Raw genomic sequence first — 26,701 nt, forward strand, 5'->3', positions numbered from 1 at the left:
GTCTTCAGGTGTTTCACAGAATGAAGTACTAATTACTTGAAAGTGATGACACTGATGAAAAGAGCAAAGATGACCCTTAAAAATCAGTCTCTCTTGCCCAATGTTAAGTAAGAAAAAGTTTCTAGCTTGAGTGCATTGAAAATGTGTTCAGACTGAGAAATTGGTAAGCCTCTAGCTCACTGACTAGGGAAAGAGAGAAAATACAAATTAAGAGTATCAGAAGTGAAAGAGGGGATATCAATGCAGACCCTGCAGACATTAAAAGGATCATAGGAAAATACTAGAGCCAACTCTAGGTCCAAATATTCAACAATATTAACTTAAATGAAGCAGACAAATTCCTTGTAAGATACAAAGTACTACAGCTCACTGAAGAAATAGATATCCTCCAGAAAAGAAAGCCACATACGGTCCCAAACTATTTCAGTGGGGACTTCTACCAAAATAAATTAAGGGAGAATATTAATCTATATGATCTTACATGAAAATAGAAGGAAATGCTTCACAACACATTTTATATACCTATTACTCTGATACCAAAATCAGACATAGATATAAGCAAACCCTTTAAAACAATGGCTTGATTTGCTAATATCTGCAGTAAAGGTATCCACTTTTTACACGTATTCAAGTTGAAATCTGCCCACGCACCTAGATTTCATTCAATTCTAGCCATTTTTGCTCAAGTACTTTTGTCACTTTGGAATCACTGCATTTAAAAAAAGTTTTGTGTCATTGGATTGTGCTAGCTACTTGTGAAATTGTAAGAATTACCCCAAATATTATTCTTGTCAAAAACAGGGCATTAAAGTAAACTTTATATATTTTACTTAGGAATGATCAACTTCCGTTATCCACATTTCATTGTAGTAGCTGTAGCTATTATAATGCTATATAAACTTTAAAATGTCTTTTTTTATGCAATGACATTGTCATTTCATCTACCACATTTATATAATTTTTGTAAGTATTGTTTAAACAGATCCTTTCTAAAAGGAGGATAATCTTTTCTAAGGAGATTATCTAACCTTAATTTGAAGAATGAACAATGTGTGCCTAGGTTATTGCTTAGAAAAGAGCCTTTGTAATTAAATCAAATTATATAGCAGATTCCAAGTGACCACTATATGTTACTTTTTAAATTTGAAACAGAGTGAAACAGAAGGTTCAGTCATGAGAAGATGCTGGAGAAATGATGGAAGTATCCAGTACAGTGGCTATAAAAAGTCTTATTCATCATTTAATCGATATTATTCATTGGAAGGCAGACGTTTTATACTGCTTGCACTTTATTTTGCAAAGACATTTCATTAATTATTACTCCAAATCTCATTCTGAATATAGCTTTCATTTTGGACCAGTTTGTCATGGCAATAAATAATTATGCACTTGAAAAAAACCCAATTTTCGTATTTGACTTAATGTACTTTTATATGTAAGCAATTATTCATACATCTTTACATTTCAACTTACCAAAATGGGTTTTTATTTAACAGGATAATCTTTTTCTTTCCTAACAAAATATTGAAACATTTATTATATTCATGTTGCAAAGCTGTTTACAATCTTAACTTTTTCATTGTTTTGTTCATGGCATAAGTATGACTACATGCAGATATACAAAGTTCTGTAACATTAGCACATGATTTAGAACTCAAAATCAAGTATCAGAAACTGAAAATTTTAAAAGATACCTCTGAAAATAAGTGGTTTATTTTTTTAATGAGAAAAAAACAGGTCTTTTGGACTTAGAAAAGTATCAGGCTTCTTAGTTAAAAGTTAACAGAGTAATCAACAAGTTAAGAAATAAAACCAATTCTGATATGCTATTAGTAACTAAAACAGACCTGCAGATTTGTATGCACAGACAAACAGATACACACCAATACAATAATTCTGAAAACAAGGGGAAAAATTCATACAATGTTAGCAAATATAATGTTACTTAAGGATCATCCCACTTCTTTAAACAACTTTTTCTGTTGATTGGGGAGCTAGGAAAAAAACTGGGGTTAACTGAAATATTTCTAAATAAAGTATTGTAAGAATTCTCAGGATTTAAGAAACAACTCCATCTTCTAGATCAAGGTCAGCAGACTACAGCCTGAGGCCAGTTGCCTGTTTTTGTAAACACCCATGTGCACTGCAACAGCAGGGTGGAGTATTTTCAATAGGAACCACATGGCCTGCAAAGCCTAAAATATTTAGTATCGGGCCCTCTGCATAAACATTTTGCTGACCTCCGGTCTCGATGCTTGCTAAGGACAAAAGGACTCAATATATTGAGTTTATTATTTTTTAAATTTTTAAAAAATCCTCACCTGAGGACATTTTTTCATTGCTTCTAGAGAGAGGAAGAGAAGGAGAGAGGAACATGGATGTGAGAGAGAAAAGCATTGACTGGTTGGTTCCAATACAGTCCTGGAGGGGGATCATTTGCACCCTGTCCCTTGACCTGGAATTGAACCCACAACCCAGGAACATGCCCCGACTGGGAATCGAACCCTCAACTTTTCCATTGTGGGACAATGCTCCAATCAACTGAGACACAATGGCCAGAACAAGGATAGAGTTTTTACAGAACAAAGTCCAATGGTCATTTAAATGAAACAAATAGGATATATGTAGAAAATGTATAAGTGTTCCTTTAGAATAATACAAAATAAAATCAGTAGGTGGTCTTTTCAAAACAAACATTTAATATTTTAACTATTTTACAGCAAAGAAATTTAAATAACATATACTTATTTTTACTGTTGATTTGATCATTTTACAAAGGTGACTAAAATACAGAAAGTTCTGTGAAACTGAATGAAAAGCATAACATTGGAAATTTCTTCAGCTTTCCACTTTAATGGCCGAAGATACCACACAGACTTGTGCGATGTCATCATATTCATATGTTCTCTTTAAAAACGTGTCTGTTAGTCTTAAGCCGGAGACACTCTATTGAGAGAAAGATATAGGCCTAAGTTTTCATTCACTGGTCATTACTAAAGAAAATACGGATACACTACATGACTATGGGTTAATAGCCCCCAAATACTGAAAACAGAACATACCTGCAGTCCCTGTACTGAAGACAGTAGAGTAAGGGCAAGACAGAGAGAGGAACTTGGATGTAGCTTTCCAAGCTGTCTTCCTGAAATGCCGCACCAGTGGATAGAATTGGTATTGCACATTTCCAAAACCAGGTCCATAGTCCTCTCACTGCTGGGGAAATCAGAAACGTAGGAATAAATCTTGTTCCTTTCACAAAAGGTATGGGATAGTCTTGCATTACTACAAGTGAATGTTTTCTGGGTGTCCAGGAGAATTAAAAATCAGAAACAAAAAATATGCTGTTTTTAAAAAACTTTAATTTATTGGGGTGACATTGGTTGATAAAATTATGTAGGTTTTGGGTGCACAATTCTATAAAACATCAGTATATTGTATCCTGTGTTCACCACCCCAAGTCAAGTCTCCTTCCATCACTAGTTATCCCCCTTATACCTTCCTCTACCTCCTTCCATCCCCTTTCCCTCTGGTAATCACCACACTGTTGTCTGTGTCTGGTTTTTTAAAATACCTTCACCTTCGTCACCTAGCTCCACAACTCACCCTTCCCTCTGACAGCTGCCAGTCTGTTCTATGAGTCTGTTTCTATTTTGTTAGTCTATTCATTAGATTCCACATATGAGTGAAATTATATAACTTGTTTTTCTCTAACTGGCTTATTCCACTTAGCATAATACTCTCCAGGTCCATCCATACTGTCACAAAAGGTAAGATTTCCTTTTTATGGTTGAGTAGTATATCTATAAAGTACTCATAAAACATCGAAAAAAAAACAATTAAAAATGGGCAAAGGACCTGAATAAACATTTCTCCAAGGAGGACATACAGAGGGACAATAGAGGTATGAAAAGATGCTCAATGTCACTAATCATCAGAGAAATGCAAATTAAAACCATAATGAGATATCACCTCACACCTGCCGGAATGGATCGTCATTAAATCAGCAAACAGTAAGTGTTGGGGAGAATGTGGAGAAAAGGGAACCCTCGTGTGTACTGGTGGGAATGCAAACTGGTGCAGCCAGTGTGGAAAGCAGAATGGAGTTTACTCAAAAAATTAAGCATGGAACTGCCTTATAACCCAGTGCTTCTACTTCTAAGGATATACCTTAGGAAACCTGAAACACTAATTCAAACGAATATATTCGCCCATATGTTTACGGCAGTGTTATTTAAAATATTTTATTTTTGTTTCACTTAAGATACAATCAGGAAAATGAAAGATGGCATCTTTAAGGGTTAAGAGGGGCACCAACACTAATTTGCCTGTCTGGGTGTTGGCCTTGCGGTCCTATTTTTAAACCCTTGGCTCCCTGCCACAGATCTGTTAAGGCTTTGTCATTTCTCTGAGAGACGTCCAGACAGCTGAGCCTAATCTTGTTGCTATGCATCTCCGCTATTTCTGTTAGGTGCTCCGCAGGAAAGAGAAAGCAAACTTGAGTCTGGCCCAGTGCTTTTCCTGTTTAATCTATGTTTCTTTAGCATGCAGATTATACAAAATACGACAGGATTTATAAGAAATATTTATAGAAAATACTCAGGTTTATTCTTTGTTAACATAAAAAGCCTACTTCTGCTTATAATTGATGTTACCAGTTCAGCTTAAACATTTTAAAACAACTTTCAAAGTATGAATTCTTAAAAAAAAAATGGCTCATAATGAAAAATAGTCGCCTGCTCTACCACCACTCATGACCACTTTAAAATATTCTACCTTTTTCCTCATAGTTCCATATTTTAAAATATTTATTTAAATTTTAACTTACTGATTTTTAGACATAGTGATTTCATGATAATTAGCTGTTACATGTCTCTATCTCCTAAACAAACACTTGAAATATCTACCAAGTGCCAGAGACCAGGTTAAATGCATGAATTTTAACCTGAATTTTCTCACTTAATTTCATGAATTTTCTCACTTAATTTCACAAAAATCCAGTAAGTATGTTTTATGTGTCCATGTGTGTATGTTGGGAAGTGTGTAGGTGGGTAAATCTCATCTTCATAGATGAGAGGACTAAAGATCTAAGAAACAAATGCTTTTTAGAAAAAACTAATTTGAATCACCAAAAGTTAAAGTGAACACGAAAAAGAAACTGATTTAAAAAAAAAATGTTTGATGGCACTTTTTCATTTGGTCTGTAACAGATTTGCTATGCCTCCAAAAACTCAAAAGAAACAAAAACCCAAAAGCACACTGCCCACGCACAGGGTGTTCGCCCGGTGTGTGGTGTCTGCCGAGTTGCTGACGTGGTAGGCACTGCACGCACAACACTGGGCAAGACACGGTCCCTTCCCTTGAATAATTCATAGTCTAGTGAGGAAGAGACTAATAATTGTAGCAATATATGAGTGTTACTAAAAACTATGTTAAAATTTGCTATGACAGAGAAATGGATGATTAAATGGGCATGGGAGGGTCTTGGTTCATAATGGAAGCAGGTATTTTTGTAATTTTGAAGCATGACTATTTCTTTCCCCCTCTAACACTGTAAGGTTGAAATGGGTATGGGATTAAACAGGATTCTACATTTAGACAGTGGGGGCTGGGATCCATCACTGCAATATTCTCAAAATGCCCCGAGTAATAACATGTACCGAGTAGTAAATAACAGAAGGAGTAGCAAAAGAGATAGGACTGGGGTTTAATACTATGTGTTTCTGTCTTCAAAGGCCTGTGCTCTGCTTCCTATTAACTAAATAATACTCTTTCTGTATTATCAAAGTCCTGTTTTCCAATCTGTTGTTATCCCTTATATTAAATTGATAACCTATTTTTACTTAGGTATAGCCCCAGGTATAAATATGGCTCAGAAAAATCTACCTTACTATATTAAGTCTATAGTGTATCATTCCATAAAAGCTTACTAGCTCATGCTTTAGTAATCTGAAGAGGTAGGGAAGTACTAACAATGAAAAGAAAATGGACTTTGAAGTCAAATACAGCCAGTTTAAATTCTGGCTCCTTTTTTCTAGATCTATGAACTAAAATAAGTCACTTAGCCTCTGAGTTGGCTTTCTCTTGCACAGAATGTGAATACTACCTACCTCACAGGGTATATTGCATAAATGTAACTAAACACACAAACTGCCTAACACAGTAGGACCTCAAATATGCAGCTATCGGACAAAGAACTTGGCAGTAGCCAACATCAACATCAGAGAAGGCTTCATGTCAAGAGGAAACTCAAGAGAAGACAGCATAGTTAAAAGATTTAAAAATTCTCTAGGATTAAGAAGTACAAATTGGTAGTTACAAAATAGTCATGGGGGTGTGAAGTACAGTGTAGGAAATATAGTGAGTAATACTGTAATAAACTCTGTATGGTGCCAGGTGGGTACTGGAAGTATTGGGCCAAACACTTTGTAAAGTATGATTGTCTAACTACTATGTTGTACAGCTGAAACCAACATGAAATAACACTGAAAGTAAACTGTAGTTGAAAAATCAAAAATATAAAATTTCTCTTTTAGCTTGGTGAGGAAGAAAGGACATCCATCCACAAACATTGGCATTACCTGCAGTTTGTTATTTTACAGGTAATATGAAAAGGTTCTTCTAGGTTTACGGTATCTGGGATTGCCTCCAAAGACAACCTAACATCTCCATAACCTGGAGCCTAAAAGCAAAAACAAAACAGTTAAAATACATGTATTACAAAACCTTTCCATTGTAATGAAAGTACCACAGCAGGACATGCACTCAACAGTTGTTGAGTCTCCAGGCTGATGTCCTGAGAAAATATTTTTTAGTCATTCTGTTCCTCGTTCTAGCTTCTTTTGCTGCTACTACCTGTAGAACAGCACTATAGACCCTGGCTGTTTTGCTATAATTACTCCATGTTCAGTAGTTATAATGAAATTTCATTATAATAAATCTTATAATGAATCTCATACTGAATCTCTTCTAAGGAGAGCTTCATTATGACTCTAGGTCTATAAGTCTCACTGGTAAATAGTAAAGAAATTTCAGGAGGTCTGATCTTAAAAGGGATGCTTTCCAAAGATACTGTAGCTTATACATATAGGTAAGATTGCTGCCTAAAGTGAAAGAGGATGATCACTCTGAAATGACCCAAGAAGAAAATCATATTTTTCTCAAGACATGTGGGCAGAGATGGACCACAGAAACATCACAGCCTGGAACAAGCCATGGCAAGATGACAGCTAACTGCTATATTAAAAATAGGCCCAGTGATATTTTTTCAAATTATCACCTCAAACAGTGAAATGAAAGTAAATCTTAGAATATATAAGAACAGGTAATATTCAGCGCACAAAGGAAGGATTCTGTAACATATTCTAACCAGCACAAGAAAAAGAAGACTGATAGCTATTATCACTCTCAGGGCAGAAATTAGGTAAAATGTCCAACCAATTGTTTACAAGATAACTTTAGTGGGACTCATCTTCTGAGTTTCAGATGACTCACAATTTAAAACATTTTTAAAAAAGGTATGAACTGAGTAGGTGACTATAGTAATAGTTTCAGGACATTGCAAAAAGGAAAACTTGAATACAGTGGAAATCAAATAAACAGGATAAATTCTCATAGGATGGAACAATTAACTGGTAAGTAGTTATTTTTAATTAATGTTTGGTAAAGTAAAAAAATCTTGTATCAAGGATAAATGAACATTTGAACATTTTTCATTCCTTTCTATACCAATTTTCTACCTACAGAACGTGAAATTACTAGTCTTTTATCTCTCATTCTCTAGTAATACTAATGCCTTTTACAGTGCTCTGCTTCTCAGGGATAGACCTAGGACAATTTAAGCTGTTCTATCTACCTGCCCCCGCTACCAAAAGCCTCAACTGCAGTTTTTTTCCAGACTTACCATTCTCTGAAGTTGGCTGGTCTGTAATCTTCCCCTTTCACCTAGATTGGTTTTCCAAACTATATCCAATTTTCCAATTACTGTTACTCCCTTAATGATGCCTGCTTTTTCTGCAAACTCCTTCTTGGGCTTTAGGCAATACAAGTACTGGCGTGTATCCATGGGCTGCAAATATGTTCTTGACCCAAACGTAGTTACACTGGGAGGGGTGGAGACAAGAGATGGAGAATTCTCTAGCATCTTTTAAAAGAAAAACCATGTGATTATTCCTTTTGACAGGAAATGAATGACTTAGCATCCAAAGATCTAGAACAGAACAAGCCAATCATTTCAGAGGTATTGCACAACTGAACAGGCCTTGTACTGAGAGAATTTATTTTTCTTCAATGTTTTTCAGTTGGTATGGAAAATCTTAAAGTTCTTTATGGTAGAATGTAATACATTACATATAATAATTGGTATGTATCAATTAACTGAAAAAATGCAATAGAAATCAAAACTCCTTTTGATTGTGACAGAATATTTCTTCTTAAAGCTCATCCTCATCCTTAGCCTTTCTAATTTCTCCATTTTTCCATCCTATGCCTCAGTTTTATCATTTGCAGGATAAGATGAAAGGTTCCATATTTACCTCACTGAATTATTGTGAAAATGAAAAGAACAAGTCCTTCAAATAGTAAAACATAAAATGCAAACAACTAAGATCTTTATTAGGGCAGTGAAACTATTTTGAGTAATACAATAATGGTAGATACTTGTTACTACATTTGTCAAAATCCATAGACTGTACAACACAAAAATTGAGCCCTCATGGGTTTTAGTTACAAGTATCAATACTGGTTCATCAATTGTAATAAATGTTTCACACTAAAACAACATGTAAATAATAGGACACTGTAACTGGGGAGGGGCAACTGTACTTTTAAACCAATTCTCCTATGAAAATAAAACTTCTCTAAAACATAAAAGCCTACTAATTAAAAAATACATAAAAATCATCCAAGAGCCCTGCCCTGAGCAGTGAGGCTCAGTTGGCTAGGTGTCATTCTACAAAGCAAAAGTTACCAGTTCAATTCCCGGTCAGGGCACGTGTCAGGGTTGCAGGTTCGGTGCCTGGTTGGGGCACATGTGAGAGGCAACCGATTGATGTTTCTCTCTCACATCAATGTTTCTCTCCCTCTCTTTTTCCCTCCCTTCTCTCTCTAGAGGTAAATAAATAAAGTCTTTAAAAAATAAAATAAAAACTTTTATAAAATAAAAAAAAATTAAAAAATCATTCTAAAATAACAAATGTTAGAAAAGTTTATACCTTTTCAAAGTAAGAACATTTCATAATTCATATTTACCATTCTCCAGCTTGGTTGACTGAATTTAATTCTGCTACGTTGTACATTATAGATGGCTCCAGTGAAACTTTCTCCATAAACATCGGTGAGGTTGTGATATTCTGAATCTGGGCTTCGAGAAATACTTCATCAGTCTGAGGATATAAAATAAAAAATATCCACCAAAGTGTGATGGTATTTAAAATATTAACCTCAACAAAAACATCTGATCTATATGAATAAAAATATTAACCACAAATGTGATTAGTTCATGCCTGTAAATCAAAGTTATCATAATTAATGCAAGAAAAGAAATCTTTATCCTAACATAATTAACAGGGGCAAAGTCAAGTGTTAGTCAACTGATAACTTATCAAACAATGGATGGAGGATAACTATAACATTTTTGTATTAAGATAAAATTTTTTAACTGGAATTTCATTTACAAATACCCTAAAATCTAGTATAACTCATTAAAATGTTAAAATAAAATTTAGTATGATTAATATACCTGTGTACCTATCATTTCAGTGATATGTTAAGTAGGTCTGCTTATAACATTTGAGCATAATATCACCTCTAGTATTATATTACTTCAATTTTTAGACAGTATAGAGACCACTAGTACAGTAAATAGTATCTTTTATATAACCTTATAGGACTGAACCTTAATTAAAGCAATTTGTTAGTGGCCGTTAGTAATTTCTTGGTTCATTTAAAATACATATTTAGGGCTAAAAAATATGTGACTTATACCTGACAATTTTAGAACTTTTAAATAAAACAAAAGATATTTTGCAATCTCAGTGACAATTTTAAAAATGATGCTATTCAGTAGTATTTTAATCAATGGGTAATTTAAATAAGTATTTTTATACAAATTTTTTAATTCCCTGATTATGTTAAACATCCTTCTTTTTATAACTTTGGTTATTTTTGTGTGTTTCTGTGTGTAACTGAAGAATAACAGATGTGGTTTATTTTATAAACTAACCTATAAAAATAATATACTAAAAATATTCAAGAATTAATTTGTTCAAAATTTTATAGTCATATATGTATATGTTATATGTATAAAACAAAATAAACCATGAGCAAAACAATTTGGCACTTACAAGCTTTTTAAAAACTAAATCCAGTAAATGGAAATCGTTTGCAAATATAATGATAAGGTTATTTTCTAATGTATTATTATTTCAAATAAAACAGGTCATTTAGTTCTTGGTACATGTGCTCAAATGAAAATAGAAATACAATGATGTATCAGTTTAAAATAATATATCATTTAAAGGCATTATCTATCTACTTTTTCTCAAAAAAAAAAAAGCCTAAAATATCCCATCAATCCATTGCTTTAAAAATAACCATAGACCCACATTTCAATTTTAAAAATGCAATCTTCTGCATAAATTAGGAAGAGTTTAGAGAAAATGAAAGAAAGACAGGGAGCATAATGGAAAATTAAGTTAGTTTGAATAGTTAGTATAAAATAATTTAAACATTTGAAAAATTAGGCATTCAGTGCTAAGGCAGTTGATATAGTTATTATGTATGTAATGTAACACTGTATAAGCAAATACTGCTCTCATATTAAACAGAAATTTGAATATATGATTTTTGCCAACTTGAGAAAATTTGATTTTCTTCTCTTTCCTATTGTCAAAGGGCCATCTTTACCTGACCCAGGCTTAAAACTAAAGCCACTGTGCAACTGAAGATAAATTTCAACTAGATAGTTTACTCAAAGAATTCAAGTATCAGTAGGGTATTTTACAGTAAGATGTTGAAAATCCCAAGGCTATTTTAAGCAAGGCTAACATGTCTCTTTTAAAAAACACCTAACGGAAAATCACTGAGAAAGAGAATATAACTGTTTCAGTATGACAATTTGATCTCTGATCTATTTTTCTTGCCGAATAAGACAATCAACACAAATATTAAAAGTACAAAAAATGACACATATCTTTTTAAAGTAAAATATATGGTATTCACACTAACTTTGTTTTTCCACTATGTTTTGTAAAGAGATATTAATTAGAGAGTCAAAAAGTGGTGAGTAAGATAAGCATATAAATTTATAATAAAAATCAAATTACCACAGAACTGAGGTCACTCTAATGGAAAAATAAAAAAAGAAAAATTAGAAAAATCAGAATTAAATGTTAAAGAAAAAGAATAACTAACTTTAAAATAAAATGCATTTCTGCATTTTTTTTAATTTACTAAACATGACAGCATTAGTAAAACAAGAAAGTAAACAGAATGCTACATAAAGAAGTATGACAAATCATTTTTCTAAAAAGGTGAAACTGCTAAGGTTAAATGAGTAGAGACAAACACAATAGGTGAATACTTAAACAGAAGCAAATATTCAAGGGCACATGTTGGGGAGCATAAATATATCCCATGCTTTTCTAGTTCTATAAATTCTTTCTACACTGTAATTCTTCACAGATTACTTAAAATAGATACACAGTATCCTCCACATTAGGAATACATACACTGTAGAGCTCCTAAATTTATTGAATAACGGATCCTTTTTTCAAGGAGCATCTTGTGTGATTAGGGTTCTATGGATCACACTTCAGAGAATGCTGGACTAGACTTGACTTTGACTCGGACAACTGAGAGTTTAATCTATTCCTGTTAATAGGTTCATAGTTACTCTTTCTTTTCCATATGTATTTCCAAAGCTACCTATTTATCAAGAGCCATCTCAAATGTCCTTCTTTTGTCACATAGTTGGAAATCATATTTCCAAGAGCATTAATATACTTCATGATCTAGTGGGGGAAGGATACTTATATTGTGGTTATGTCATGCCCATGTCCTTAACTAGATCTAAGTTCCTTGAGGACTGGAAGGATGTTCAATGTATATATGTTTCTTTTCACCTGGCATGGAGCTCTGTGCCCAGCAGGCGACTAAACATTTGAATCCTAGTATCTAATGCCACTAATCTTGCTGGGCATTCCTGTTTTAGAAGATTACAATTAAGTTTCTCATAAAACCTTTTCTTTGGTGATTCACATATTATTAGAATTCTTAGAAACAGCATAAAAATTCTTAGAAACAAATGTAGGGCTAATTCTAGTTGTTGTATAAGGACCATCACATGGAGTAATAAACACAACCTACTGTGAAGCCCTGGCTGGTGTAGCTCAGTGGACTGAGAGTGGGCCTGCGAACCAGAGTACGGCAGTTCAGTTCCCAGCCAGGGCACGTGCTTGGGTTGCAGGCCAGTTCCCAGCACGGGATGAACGAGAGACAACCATCCATTGATATTTCTCTCTCTCTCTCCTTCCCTTCCCCTCTAAAGATAAATAAAATCTTAAAAAAATACAACCTACTGTTCTTCTTGTTTTACTGTTATAATGTCCCTGAACTTCCTTCTTGGGGTCAGTAGAATCTGCCGCAACCTATTTGTTTACTTCTCATTTTAAAAGAGATGTCTATTTTCAAAAGTTCAGAATTTTACTAAAATTTTTATTCCTGAAGTTTGTTAGCAAAGGTTAAAATCTGTGTCTATATATGTTAGTTGAATAAGGTAGCAAATAAAATTGTTACTATGATTATAAAAACAGATTATAGCCCTGAGTGGTGTGGCTCCGTGGGTTGGGTGCTGTCCCACAAACCAAAATGTTGCCGGTTCGTTCCTGGTCAGGGCACAAGCCTGGGTTGTGGGCTAGGTCCTGAGTTGGGGGTATGTGAGAGGCAGCTGATTGGAGTTTATGTAGCATATTGATATTTCTCCCCCTCTCTCCTCCCCTTCCCTTCTCTCTAAAAATAAACAAATAAATTTTTTTAAAAACCCAGAATATTATATATAAATTAGTAAAGACTGAAAGAGAATATGGATTAATATGGATTATTATGGAGTATGGATTTTTCATTAGAAAAATCAGTTACTGTAAGGTGTGGTGAAATTATGGCTTTCTTTGGTTTTGAAGAGTAGATCATCTTTATAGTATTATTCTTGGATTAACTAGCAATTTAAAAAACTATTTGCAAATCACTCTGAATATTAGCATTATAAAGCTACTTGTTAAGTATCCAAATAAACCAACACATTTTCAGCAAAGAAAACCTAAAATATCTTACTTAACATGCTCTTTCTCAGGAGCCACTTATTGAAAAAAAAGTCTCACCTACAGTCCTATTTACTTCCAATTTTCTAACATATCTAACAGAATTCCCCTCATACTATGAGGGGTATTCTAATCTAACAATTACCCCTCATACTATGAATGAAATCTGTCTCAGCAAAGTAATAAATTAATGGGGCTACTTAAAATGTATCAAGCTGGCCCTGGCCAGGTGGCTCAGTTGGTTGGAGCATTGTCCCATACACCTAAAAGTTGTGGGTTTGATACCCAGTCAGGGCCATACTTAGGTTAATGGTTTGATCCCTGGTCAGGACAGTACTGGAGGCAACGGATTGATGTCTCTCTCTCTCATCCACGTTTCTCTGCCTCTCTGGCTTTCTCAACCCCTCTTTCTTGCTCCCTAAAATCAATAAAAAACAACTCCCTGGGTGAGGATTAAAAAATAAACAGAAAATAAAATTCACCAACCTAATAGTTATACTGTAATTAATCAAAAGTACATTATTAATAACAAAAATGTGGAACAAATACATAGTATCCCAACTCCCCTTCCTCCCCAAAACAAATGTCAACTCTTTAATCATCTAGTAATCTCCTTGATGACATTGTATCTTCCCATCAAACATGTATGCTTTTCACTACAACGTCCCACGTGCATTTGCGACTCTGTTCGGAGTGCCTTCCACGCTCTGGCACTATGGCATTTCCAGCAATCCTTCCTTCGGGCTCTGTGGCAGTCCCTGCCCGGTTCCATGAAGCTCCTCAGACTACTCCCCAGTCTCATCCCGAGTTCCAGAAGCACATCTTCTTATATCATGCTCTTTCTTTAGACTCACTTTAAACTACAGTAGGTAGTCTTTTTATTTTATGCTTTTCCTTTCTCCTCACAGGTCTTCACTGTAGGTCAGATTCTTCATCTGAGACATCTCAGTATGCCCAGTTGTAGAACAATTTGTCCTGAATAAAAACTCACATGATGATGGTAAAAATATTTACCAAATTTGAAAATTTCTAATTATCATCTGGTTCTGGAGTAATAAAGATGTAATTTTCATTTCAAAATTTTGTAGTTGAGTATCTCAGAGCTGATCACTGTGGTGTGAAACATGTGGTATTTGGGGGGTGATGGGCCCATCAGGAAATCTGCCTTTACTGGAGCTCTAGGAGCCAGGGTTAAAATAGAATTTTGTAAAATTCAGGCAATAAAACCTTTCTCCAATAGCAACTTCTATTTTATCTCTTTTTGTTAGAATAGAATATAGATTTTGTATTCTAAAAGTTACTCTTTCTGTATTTTTGCCAAACTTGTTTCTCCTAAGGAGTATTCCACCAAGCCACTCTCCAAACTCAGCAACCTAACTTTGCCCGGCACACCAACTTCCCAGGACAAAGACTTGAATATGCTGAGCTCTTTTTGTCAATATCTGTCCATGCGAATATGAAATCTTTTTTGCAGGGTCAGAGCTAGTGTTTCAATTTCAGTAATATCAGAATCACATTGTAAATACCTAACAGATTCCTGATGTTTTCAGACAGAGACGAGAGCCATTAAACAGAAACTGTAGGGCAGTCATTTAATGAGAAGGGTGAAAGCCTCACAAAATTAACAATGATAAAAAAGATCAAGACGTACTGATTCCACATCAGATTAAAGAGGTCTACAATGAAATTATTCACTTCTGATTTAACTTTATGATCATTTTTACAAGTAATTTATAGTATTATCAGCAATTTACTTCAATATGAAAAGAAATGTAATACATCATTTTAGTCAAATAATATCTTAATGTTTTATCTGAAATCCCATTAAGTATTCAACACTTACCTCTGCATTGTAAAATTTGGTTTTTACATCCAGTGGTTTGAGAACCTGGTTGAATAAAGCATATCAATCAGGAGAGTCTTTTTTGACCATTTACCTTTGTTTGCTTGCTTTAAAAAGGCTTACATTTATTAAAGTCATTTTCAAATTTTAATTTTAATAGACCTTCTAGTAGGTATAGAATACTTTTGCAAAACAAAAATCCCCCAAAACAATTCTAAATGCATATTTGTAAAAGGCTACCATAATTTCTCGACTAGGTGATAGTTACTAGGTTTTACTTCATTACATTTAACTAACTAAACACATACACCATATTTTGCTGTGTATAATGCACTCCCGTGTACAATATACACACATGTTTTAAGCCCAAACTTTCAGGAAAAAAATCTTTCATTTTAATTTTTTAATTTAATTTTATGTATGTTTATATTTAGAAACAAACCAACTTTCATATCCCAGGTTATTATTTTGCATACTGATATCATTATTGCTTTCTGGAGTTATGCTTTTAATGCATAGTCATAAATAAAAGCATTAAAAACATTTATATAAATACAGAATTAGTACTGTCCATGTATAACACACATCCTTATTTTTCTCTCAAAAACTTGGGGAAAAAAGTGTGCATTTTACATGGCAAAATAAAGTATTTCAGTATTTTTCCACAAGTGTCACTAAAAAAAAATGTCTACCAAAATAAGTGAAGCTATTTTTCCAAAAGCATGCAAAATCTTAAACAAGTGAAAAATGTAGCAAAGCAAAAGTGACATGTTTCCTGTTAATAATTCTTTTTCTTTCACTTATAGGAATAATATATATATATATATACACACACACACATATATATATAGCACCATATATATACAAATATATAGTAGTCTTGTCTCCCAGTTAACATACATACATAGGTTCAACCAGTGGCTATTAACTATTTCTGATCACTGACTTTGAAAATTGTATACAAATACAAAATTCTACCTAGAATTATTAAGCCTGGTGTACTCAGCCCAAGTCAATAATCTCTCATTCAATGTTTTCTTAGAAATCCGATACAATTTACATGTTTTATCTGGACTGTACAATCATTTTTGTCACTTTTCTAGAGTCTTCATTGCTTTATAAAGTCATGAAAACCATAAATTTTGGGAGGTTAAAATCTTCAGGTTTCATTACAAAAATATTCCACTGGTAGTGATAATTTTTCTGCTTTTATTTAACTTAATTACATCTAACTTTAGATTGCGAGAAATAGGGTAAGTCCAAAATTATTCATCTACATGCTTCTCTTGGAGCCTGTTTCACTGTAGATAAATAGTGGTAACTATACTTCCAGGAAATTAAAGAGGCATGTAAAAAAATTTATCACTATGATATTCAATACCTGAAATTTGAAGAATTTTCTAAAATACATTTTTTCTCCGCCCTGAGTTGTATAACTCACTGCACACACCAAGCTGAAACAGAGAGATGTCTTAATGATTTGGAATCATTTTCAATTTTGTTTCTTAATGGTATATCTAACTACACCTCAATCCTACCTACAAATGTGGAAAATATTTTGTATCATTATACCAATGATATGAAAGTGTAGTCAAATGAGCCTAGAGCAGGAAAAAAAGTTTCAGCAGGTATGATATAATTACATGAATAAGAAAGTTCTCATTAGTAAAATGAGACAGATTTTTTTAGAGTGAAAAGTCTGTTAACTTTTCCTTCAAAATGTGGACTATATTCCAAAATAAATTCCATAATAACCAAATAGTTGAATGTAAAAAGGAACTTCATATAATTTATAAAAACAATAGACATTTTAAAAAAAAAATTCTAGGACGGAGAAAGACTTGGCAATATAAATGCAATGGGAAACAAAGATTCTTAAACATTTTTTAATTGAATAAATCAAAGACACTAAAACAAAATTTAAAAGCAGACAACAAACTGGCATAAAATACTTCTAATGATAAAAAGAAAAAGTGGTTAGATTTCTAACATACAAAGAGTTCTTTTAAGTCAATATGCAAAATTCATATCTCACTCAAATTAGGAGGAAAGGAATACAAAGATAAATAGTAATACCCATATTTAGCTAACAAAAGTGACAATCTTCAGCCTCACAAGTAACATTAAAATAATGAGATATTTCCATATCTTAATATTGGGCAAACTTTATAAGTGATATCAGGGTTGGTGAGTATTTAAAGAATCCAACTCTTTATACTACTAGTGGTTATAAAAAATTTAGAAAACAATCCTGCAGAAAAACAGCCTAAAAGTGTTTGTATTTCCCCATAGTAAACCCACTTCAAGCAATCTATCATTGGGAAAATTAATTAAAGGATTCATTATGGTGTTATTTATAGTAGTGAAAAAATGGAAGTAAAGTTCAACATTAGAGTAATAAAGTACATGGTCCACTTCTGTAAGAAAAAGCAATTTAAAAAATAATGTTTCAAAGAATACTGACCCAAGTGGGGAAATAATTCATAGTGAAATGAAGAAGATAAAACCATGGGAAATGATAAAAGTTTTGTAAAATATTATGTAAATTATTTATACACATCTGTTATCTATATGCACATAAAAAAGAACAGAAAAAAATATACCAATATTTTAATAGTGATTATACTAGGTGATGACATTGTAGCTAATTTAATTTCTCCTTTATGCTTATGCCTAGTACTAAGCCAGGTGCTAGGTGTATAGTGTTGAACAAAGCACAATACCAGCTCTCAAACTGTTCAACATAGGGAGCAGTGTGACAAGGTATTAATACAGGTCCTGAGGATAGATTTAGATTTGAGTTCTATGTCATTTTTTACTAGCCGTTTAATTCTACAAGAGTCTCATTTTCTGTAAAATGCTAATTTTACACATTTAATATTTCAATAATTTCAATTTCAATGAATTTTGACCTCTGTTCTCTGTTCTTTGACTTTATGAATCTCATACTTGAATGAGCATGGTAGGCACTCAAAAAGTAATTTACGTACAAAAGACATATTAAAAATGCCAAGTTGTGGGTACTATAAACAAAAAGGGTGACTAATTGAGTCTAGGAGGTCAGGAAAGCCTCTTTGAGGAGGTAATGACAAATCTGAGATGTGAAGAAGTAGAAGTAAACTAAACAAAACGACACAGGCATTCCTTGGTAAGGGAAGAATGCATTTCAAGTCGTAGAGTTCAGAAGCCAAAGAAGTCCAGTATGACTGCAATGTAGAGTGAGAGAAGAGTGAAAAACGGTGAAAGTCGAGCAGCTGGAAAGAATTCGGTGGTGGAGAGCTGTGTAGAACCTATACAAAGTCAGAATTTCATAGGAGTGGTGAGAGGTCACTGAGGAGTTAAGTGAATTATCCAAGATCACACAGTTAATAAATGACGAAGCTGAATTTTGAACTTCTGAGAATTGGACACCAAAGCTCATTCTTGATCACAGAATATATGTTTTAAAACGTCTACAACAGAGCTTGTCATCAAAACACACTGATTAAGTAATAGGTAATATTTGATCCCTTCATACTATGTAATTCTTTAAAACAAAGATAAGCAAAAATGGTGACGTAAGTGGAAAGAAAGATGATAATAAAAGATAGGTAATAAGAACTAATAGAACTCGTGAATTGATTTGGTGGTATGGTAGTGAAGAAGTCAAAAATTAGATGGCTGAAATGTTCACATTTGTTTCTCAGACTGAAAGAAAAATACAGTTTAACATTCAAATACATACAAAATAGTCTATTCAAAGTTTCTTGTGCAAAAAACAAAAACAAAACAAAAAAATGATGTTTGTTTCTGGTAAACATGAAACATAAAATTCCTTCTGAAGTAGGCCTTAGGTTTAAAGATAAATAGAAATAAAGCAACCATTTCAAATACAGGCATACATAAAGAAAAGCTTTCTAAAACTGGAATAAATAATCCTTACATGTGTGTTCCAATTTCCTTTACTTCATGGTGTATAACATCATCGATACAACAATCGGGTTTAAGTTCAGCCACTGCAGCATTGGAGGCTGAAAGATTTAAACGCTGAGAGCTTGTCTGAAGATCAGCCTTGAAAGAAAGTGGTAAGAAAAAGACAAATGAAACTAGCTACCTACACAGTGTGGATGGGTATGGTCCATAGACCAGGGGAATAGGAACAAAAAGCAGGATGATGGAAGAGCAATACTTCTCCGTGTAAATCTTTCTGGATAGCTCTTACGCCTAGAACCATGGCAATGGTTCACACACACATACACATAAAAATAATAAAATCAACCAGGTAGTAGGGGGAATCCAAAAGTAAGTACAGAAGACTCACGCTACTGTTGGGGTTGTTCTTGACCTATCTGTATCAAAATACGCAGCGGCATTTCAGAGAATTCAAAGCCACCAATATTATTCATCTATGTAAATACTAAAATTCAACTATATAAATTTCTTTTCCAAAAAGAGGAAACAGATGAGAATTTAAACAATTGGTTGAATGAGAATTTAAACAATTCACTGATTAAAATTGGCACCCCAGACCAAGTGTGGAACAGAAAAATTCTGTAATGCAATACTCAAACTAAATTAAATATCCTCAAAAAAAAATCAAGACATTTGGACCTATGAAAACCCACCCTGAATCAGAAATTTCACAACTAAGAAAAAAAATTAAAAATAATTAAACATACAGATTGAACTCAAAACAATAAAGACTATCAGAAATGAATACTACATTACAAGGCATCCATGGACACAGATTTGAATGAAAACAAATGAAGCAGCACTAAAGAAAAGCAGGCAAAGAAGAACCAGTTTACAGACAGAGTTTGTAAAGTGATAAACAATGAAAACTTTCTGGAAGTAAAAGACCCTCAATTATAAATTAAAAGGGTCTACTTAGTATTAGGGAAATCACACCAAAACCAACTCTGAAATCTATAGGAAAAAATCCCCAGGGCCTCTAGAAAAAAATTATCAAATAACTTACAAGGCGAGAACTTAGTATTAGTCTTCCCCAAAATAACATACAGCCAGGTAACAGATGAGGAGTATTTTCAGAAAACAAAGAAAATGTAAACAAAGGATTTTGGCATTTTCGGAAAACAAAAAAAATACAAACAAGGGATTTTTATATCTAGCCAAACTGTCCTTCATGCACTGAAAAACACTTTGAACATTCAAGGACTCAGAAATTACTATCCACAGTATATCTCAAGCTTTAAACTTGAGAAATCTTCATCCAACCAATATGCAAATAAAAAATGGAAAGATAGAAGACAGGGAAAAAAGGAAAGTGGTATAAGCAATAAGTATGAGTTAAATAATGCTATTAAAAACTAAAAACAGAGGAACCTATATAAAGGATACATGGACAACTGAGAAGGGTGGAAATGGGAGGGAAGGAGGAGGATGGGGGGTGGGATGGGATGGGAGTAATAGACAGAAAACTGTACTTGAACAATAATTAAATAAAAAAATTGGAAAAATAAATAAATAAATAAATAAATAAAAACTTTACAGTAAGCAGCTAATTAATAAAATTAAAGGGGTAGCATTATAAAAGGCATACATACAAAGGTAAAAACTAGAACAAAAATGTAAACCTTCCTAATACCCCCCAAAATTCTTTTAATTTTTTTTTAAATATTTTATTTATTTATCTTTAGAGGGGAAGGAAAGGAGAGAGGAAGAGAAACATCAATGTATGGTTGCTTCTCCTGCATCCCCTGCTGGGAACTGGCCCCTGCTGGGAACTGGCCTGCAGCCCAGGCATGTGCCCTGAATGAGAATCAAACCGCGATCGTTTGGTTCGCAGGCCCGCGCTCAAAAAATTCTTTTAATTTTTAAAAAATAAATGAGTGCAGAAGAAAACGTTGTAGATATAACATAACACACTTAATATTTAAATATAAAATAATGTGACATAGTTGAAACCAAACACATCAAACATATCAATGTACATGAGTGGACTTAATTCATCTATTAAAAGAGCCCAATTATATGTCATATGAAAGAGACATGAATGAAAACCAAATGATACAGCAAGGCTAAAAATAAAGAGATAGACAAAGGCAATCAGGCAAATGGAAAAAATAAGAGAATGTGATACAGATATCACAGCTATGATTTAGGCCAAAAAGTATTAAATGTAGCAAAGAAGGACATGTTAGTGCTAAAAACCACAATTCACAATGGAACATAACAGGTATAAATATACATATACCAAACAGTACAGCCTTTATACGGCAAAAAGTGTGAGAAATAGAAAGAGCTATAAACAGAAACATACTAATAAGATTAGTATGCCATACTCTGTACAAGACAGGTCAAATTGACAAAAAAGATATAAAAGAATAACAAAACAATCAATAGAGTAAATATTATGGATATGTTCAGTACAAAGCCAACTTTACAGCTGATAATAGAAAATTTACCTGCTTCTCAAGTACACATAGAATATTCATTAAAAATTAATATTAGGTCACAAAGAAATAATGGTAAGTTCTATTAATAGAAATATTATAAGATAATATTGTCTGATTAAAATTACAAATTTAGGAAGAAAAAATGGCCTTTCTATCTGAAAAGAACCCATTAAACAACTCTTTAGTAGAAGAGGAAATACACAAAAATCACAAAATTCTTTAAAAAGCAATCATAATGAAAATGCTACATATCATAATCTATAGGATATACCTAAAGCAGTGAATCAGAAGAAAATTCATTTTCATCAACAAAAATAAGTTAAATCCCCAGCTAACAATGTAGAAAAAGAATAATCAGAAACACAGAGTTAAAAGTAAAAATTAATGAGGTAGAGGACAGAAAAATATTAAAGTAATAAAGTACTGTTTTATTGTTTTTAAAAAGAGCAACATACAAACCAAGAGCTAGCTAAACTAAATCAAGGGAAAATGAAAGCAAAAATATGCAAAATAAGAAATGACCAGGGGAAAATAACACTGAAACAGAAGAAATTTTCAGAGACTACTTTGTAGACCTCTACACAAATAAATTTGAAAATCTTCATAAAAAGGATCACTTCCTAGAATAAAAGAGTTTTACAAAATTTACACCATTAGAGATAGAAAGCTTACACAGACTAATCTCCTTGGGACAAAAGTGAAAAATGCTGTCAAGTAACTCCCCCCACAAAACAGTACCAGCCCATATGATTACACAGGAGAATTCTACAAGTCCTTTAAGGACCAGATAGTCCAAATGCTCCATATATTTCTCCAAAGCATTAAAAATGAGGGAAATTTCTTCAATCTTTTATTAAGCAATCATAATATTGATACCTAAAACTTGATAAAAGAAAACATGAAAAGGAAAATTACGGGCCAATATCATGCTGTGGTCCCTATATCATCATAAGTGATTATGATATGAAAAATGGTTTATGTGTACATCATCTAAATATCTATTTGAAACTAAGAAGATTCTTGGTAGGCATTGCACTGTTCAATCAATATTAGCTCCTGTTGTTATTTCAAACACCACTGCCTTCATAGAAATTAATACTAAATAAAATCAAAAGAAGTATAAATTTATATTTTATAATAGGAATCCTATGCTCTTATTTTTAATACTGACATCTTAAATTATATCCCTTGGTTGACTTACTCATCTTTTAAAAATAAAATGAATATTTACTGAATGCCAACTGTATGCCAGGAAAAAGGTATATAATTTTCAAGTTCTGAAAGTCTGGCCTTTTCATAACCTAAGGCAGAGGCTGGTAAACTTTAAAAGGTCAGGCAGCAAATAATTTAGACTTTGCATGTCACACAGTCTCTGTCGTAACTACAAAATGTAGTCATGGTAGCCTTGACATATGCCACAGATAATACAGAAACGAATGAGTGTGGCTGTGTCAAAAACTTTATGTATGAACACTGAAATTTGAATTTCATAGACTTTTTACAGCACAAAATAAGTTGATGTTTCTTTACAACCATTTGAAAATATAAAAACCATTCTTAACTCAAAAGTCTTATAAAAACAGGCAATGGACCAAATCTGGCCCACAGATTAAGTAGTTTGCCAACCCTTGATGTAATGAAAGAAACCCCATCAATAATAGTATGACAAAATTTGCATTCAATTTCTGATAGGAAATTTGGAATATTTGTTCTCTGAGGGCCATTTTAATTCTAATAATTGATCATTTTCAAAGTCATCTTCATTGGACTTCCCTTTTGGTAATGCTCTAGGTGCCCTAAAATGTACCACCTGAAGACAGCTTTTACAAAAATTTCTTTCTCACATACAGTAAATTTTTACTTTCTTTCTTTTTAAAAAGATTTTATTTATTTATTTTTAGAGAAAGGGGAAGGGAGGGAGAAAGAAAGGAAGAGAAACATCAATTTGTGGTTGCCTGTCCCAGGTCCCCAGCTGGGAACCCAGACTGCAACCCAGGCATGTGCCCTGACTGGGAATAGAACCAGAGACCCTTTGGGTTTGCAGCCTGGTGCTCAATCCACTGAGCCACACCAGCCAAGGCAATTTTTACTTACTTTATGCCCTTTCTCTATGTAAATAAATTCCAGGTTGTTTAACTGAGTTAGCATATTCTATCTCTCAATTTTTAAATGACTGCAAAAATCTTCCAACTAGTCTACTTCCTACAGAGCATCCCATACAATATTTGTTGGTAGACAATTAGGTCTACCAACACAGTCTAAATACCCCTGCTTAAAAGTCTCCACTGACTGCCCACTGTCTTTTATTTGATTTTATTTTTACAAAGAGGGGAAGATAAGGAAAAAAACAGGGAGAGAAACATCCATGCAAGTGAGAAACATTAATTAGCTGCCTCTCAAACATGCCCTGATCTGGAACTGAATCCACAACCTCTGAGGATAATAAAAATGATTTTGTGCTTGGCTTACTATCCTATACCTGTAGGTGTTCAATCATTGTTTGTCGTTAATGACAAAAAGTGTTGTATCAAGCATGCATTTTAATTAAAAACCATAAAAGTTGTTTTAAAAAATATATCCCAAACAAAAATGCCACTTACTTTTACCAATATATCTTTTACAACTTGATTGCTATCATTATGAACACTGATATAACTGGAAAAGGTCTCTCCCAAAAATATGTTCCTGTGAAATAAAATAAAATAAAATTTTAGTTAGAAATCAATTCAAGCTCTACCACAAATATTCTATGTGAGCACCACTGAGAACTTCAAATGGAGAAAAAAATCATTAAACAATCAAGATCAGGTAAATACAGCTTCAACATTCCTTGTTTACACTAGGCTACTCTTTCATTAACTAGTGCAATTCAAAGTACTAATTTTTTTAAAAAGTATTTTATTGTTCATGCTGTTACAGTTGCCCCAATTTCCCCCCTCCACTCAGCCTACCCCCCCACTGCCATAGTCAATCCCAACCCCATTGTCCATGACCATGGGTCGTTCATGTACGTTCTTTGACTAATCCCTCCACCTTCTTCTAATCAGTCTCTGCGTCCCTCTTCCACTGTTACAATTGTCAGTCTATTCCAGATTCATATGTCTCTGGTTCTGTTTTGCTCATTAGTTTATTTTGTTCATTAGATTCCATTTATAAGTGAAATAATATTTAGAAAACGTGAAATACACGGTCCAGCAGCAATAACACCTGCTTGAGTATGGTTGGTAGGGTAGTGATGTGGGTGTAATAACTTATAGTTTAATTTTAACATTTCATCTAAAACGTATGATGTGCTTGGGTGTGGATAGAATTATACGCTTATGGTTTTGTAATAAAAGATTCTGTAATAAAGAAGGGGCATTATTTGTGTCCCTATATATCATGGCCCACAACTACTGCATAAACTGTCAGTCTCCTTAGGAATAAGTCACTGAAATCAGGTCCATGTTAAGAGTCTTAAGATTTGCTACTGAAGAAGATGGAAAAAGACAATTTTTGAAATAACATATGACTTGAAACTAAAGAAAACCCAAGTAACTGATCTCAGAATACTTTTTATCAATTTGTTTGATTTTCCTGTTAGTCTAATAAAAAATAATGACTAGTGGCTTTACTTCATATATATATTTTATAAAGTATATTTTTAACATGAATATATTTCCAAGTTTTCAAGATACTAGTCAATGACCACATTTTGTAAACCTTTCAAAAAAACTTGAAAAATTCCTTTTGGTGCCAAATTCTCTCACTTGGAAACAGAATGGAACCAGGGGCATCAACTTCAATAACCATCTAGAATAAGAAAATAGCTCAGAGCAAGAGGAGGAATAAAAAAGTTTAGAGTTCCACGGGCCTGCGAACCACACAATCGCGGTTCGATTCCCAGTCAGGGCACATGCCTGGGTTGCAGGCCAGTTCCCAGCAGGGGACTCACGAGAGGCAACCATACATTGATATTTCTCTCCTTCTCTCCTTCCCTTCCTCTCGTAAGATAAATAAATAAAATCTTTTTAAAAAAAGTTTAAGAGTTCCTAATGAGTCGACAAGTCTGATAACATATGTTGGGAGAGGACTGCAAAGCTGAATAAGAGTTACTTCTGAAAGACATTTATATTGAATCAGTTAAAATAAAAGGAATCCATGGACATTAAAAAATACAGGGTGCGGGGAGGGTAGAAGCAAGGGAGGGAGGTGGCTTTGGAGGGGGAAGGGAGAAAATACAATAACTGTAACTGAACAATAAAATAATTTAAATTAAAAAAATACAGGGTGGGGCAAAAGTAGGTTTACACTTGTGAGTATGTGAATCAAAGTTTACTCCTCTATTATTACTTATTACTTATTTTATTATTATTTTCCATTCAAACAGTTGTAAACTTACTTTTGCTTGATTCTGTATGATAAGATCTAAAGGAGAAAGTTAAAATTTTATCACCTGAGGAACCACTATTAATATTTTGGTAGATCATATTTTTCTTAACCATATATATCTTATACTTTAAAAAAAAAAAGAATCACATAGTATAATTTTGATAAAGCTTTTTTTAGCACTTAAATGTATCATGAGCATTTTTCCAGCCCATAGTTATTTTTTGAAAACTATATTTGTAATGGCTTTATGGTACTGCTGTATTTCTGTTTTTTTTCAATTTAATTTTTATTATATTTTTTCTGTTTATATGACTGTGTCATTCTTACCCAAAATTCTGTGGTAAAGTCAACATTTCTCCCAACATTAAAATTTCTGCACCATTTACAGTTGAAGGGTCATCTCGCATGAGCTGGTTAAAGAGATCTCCTATTGAAAGAGAAAAATAAAATTCTAACCTCTTCCTTGTAAATAAGATTACTTAAACAGAGAAATATCTGGGAGAGAGATCTTTTCAAAAAAGTGATCTCTACAAAAGTTACATTTAAAAAATCTGATAGCTAATCTTCTATGCAAGTAGTGAACGTCAAAAAGTTCTGGTTTCACAGAGAACGAACTTTAGAAACAAAGGAAAATATAGGTCACGCTATATATAGAAAGTGGCAATGATTTCAAATAAAAGGAATGGCAATACATACATTGATGGAATATTTGAAGATAAATGTAATTTTTATAGTATCAAGACTATGAATGTACTATTATTAAAACTACAATAAAAGTC

At 33.2% G+C, this 26,701-nt stretch overlaps 1 protein-coding gene across 4 annotated transcripts in view; it reads right to left on the minus strand.

Annotated features, from left to right (window-relative positions):
- Positions 1 to 1,223: 1,223 nt before the first annotated feature.
- The window catches only part of TRAPPC13 (trafficking protein particle complex subunit 13), a 38,346-nt gene continuing 12,868 nt past the window's right edge, over positions 1,224 to 26,701 (minus strand). The window contains exons 3-13 of one of the 4 annotated variants that reach the window (XM_037062857.1): positions 26,250 to 26,349; positions 24,152 to 24,236; positions 19,079 to 19,206; positions 16,538 to 16,610; positions 15,157 to 15,201; positions 11,322 to 11,339; positions 9,247 to 9,380; positions 7,901 to 8,099; positions 6,579 to 6,679; positions 3,063 to 3,210; positions 1,224 to 2,946 (exon numbers count right to left, since the gene is read on the minus strand). In XM_037062857.1, the coding sequence (XP_036918752.1) occupies positions 2,839 to 2,946; positions 3,063 to 3,210; positions 6,579 to 6,679; positions 7,901 to 8,099; positions 9,247 to 9,380; positions 11,322 to 11,339; positions 15,157 to 15,201; positions 16,538 to 16,610; positions 19,079 to 19,206; positions 24,152 to 24,236; positions 26,250 to 26,349 (1,139 nt within the window). In that variant the 3' untranslated portion in view covers positions 1,224 to 2,838. Of the gene's footprint in view, positions 2,947 to 3,062; positions 3,214 to 6,578; positions 6,680 to 7,900; positions 8,100 to 9,246; positions 9,381 to 11,321; positions 11,340 to 15,156; positions 15,202 to 16,537; positions 16,611 to 19,078; positions 19,207 to 24,151; positions 24,237 to 26,249; positions 26,350 to 26,701 lie in introns of all 4 variants that reach the window. The other 3 variants (XM_037062856.1, XM_037062859.1, XM_037062858.1) reach the window with 3 other exon arrangements.

Source organism: Sturnira hondurensis, unplaced genomic scaffold (genome assembly GCF_014824575.4).
Source record: "Sturnira hondurensis isolate 20B ecotype Veracruz unplaced genomic scaffold, ASM1482457v3 Scaffold0014384, whole genome shotgun sequence".
Taxonomy (NCBI): domain Eukaryota; kingdom Metazoa; phylum Chordata; class Mammalia; order Chiroptera; family Phyllostomidae; genus Sturnira; species Sturnira hondurensis.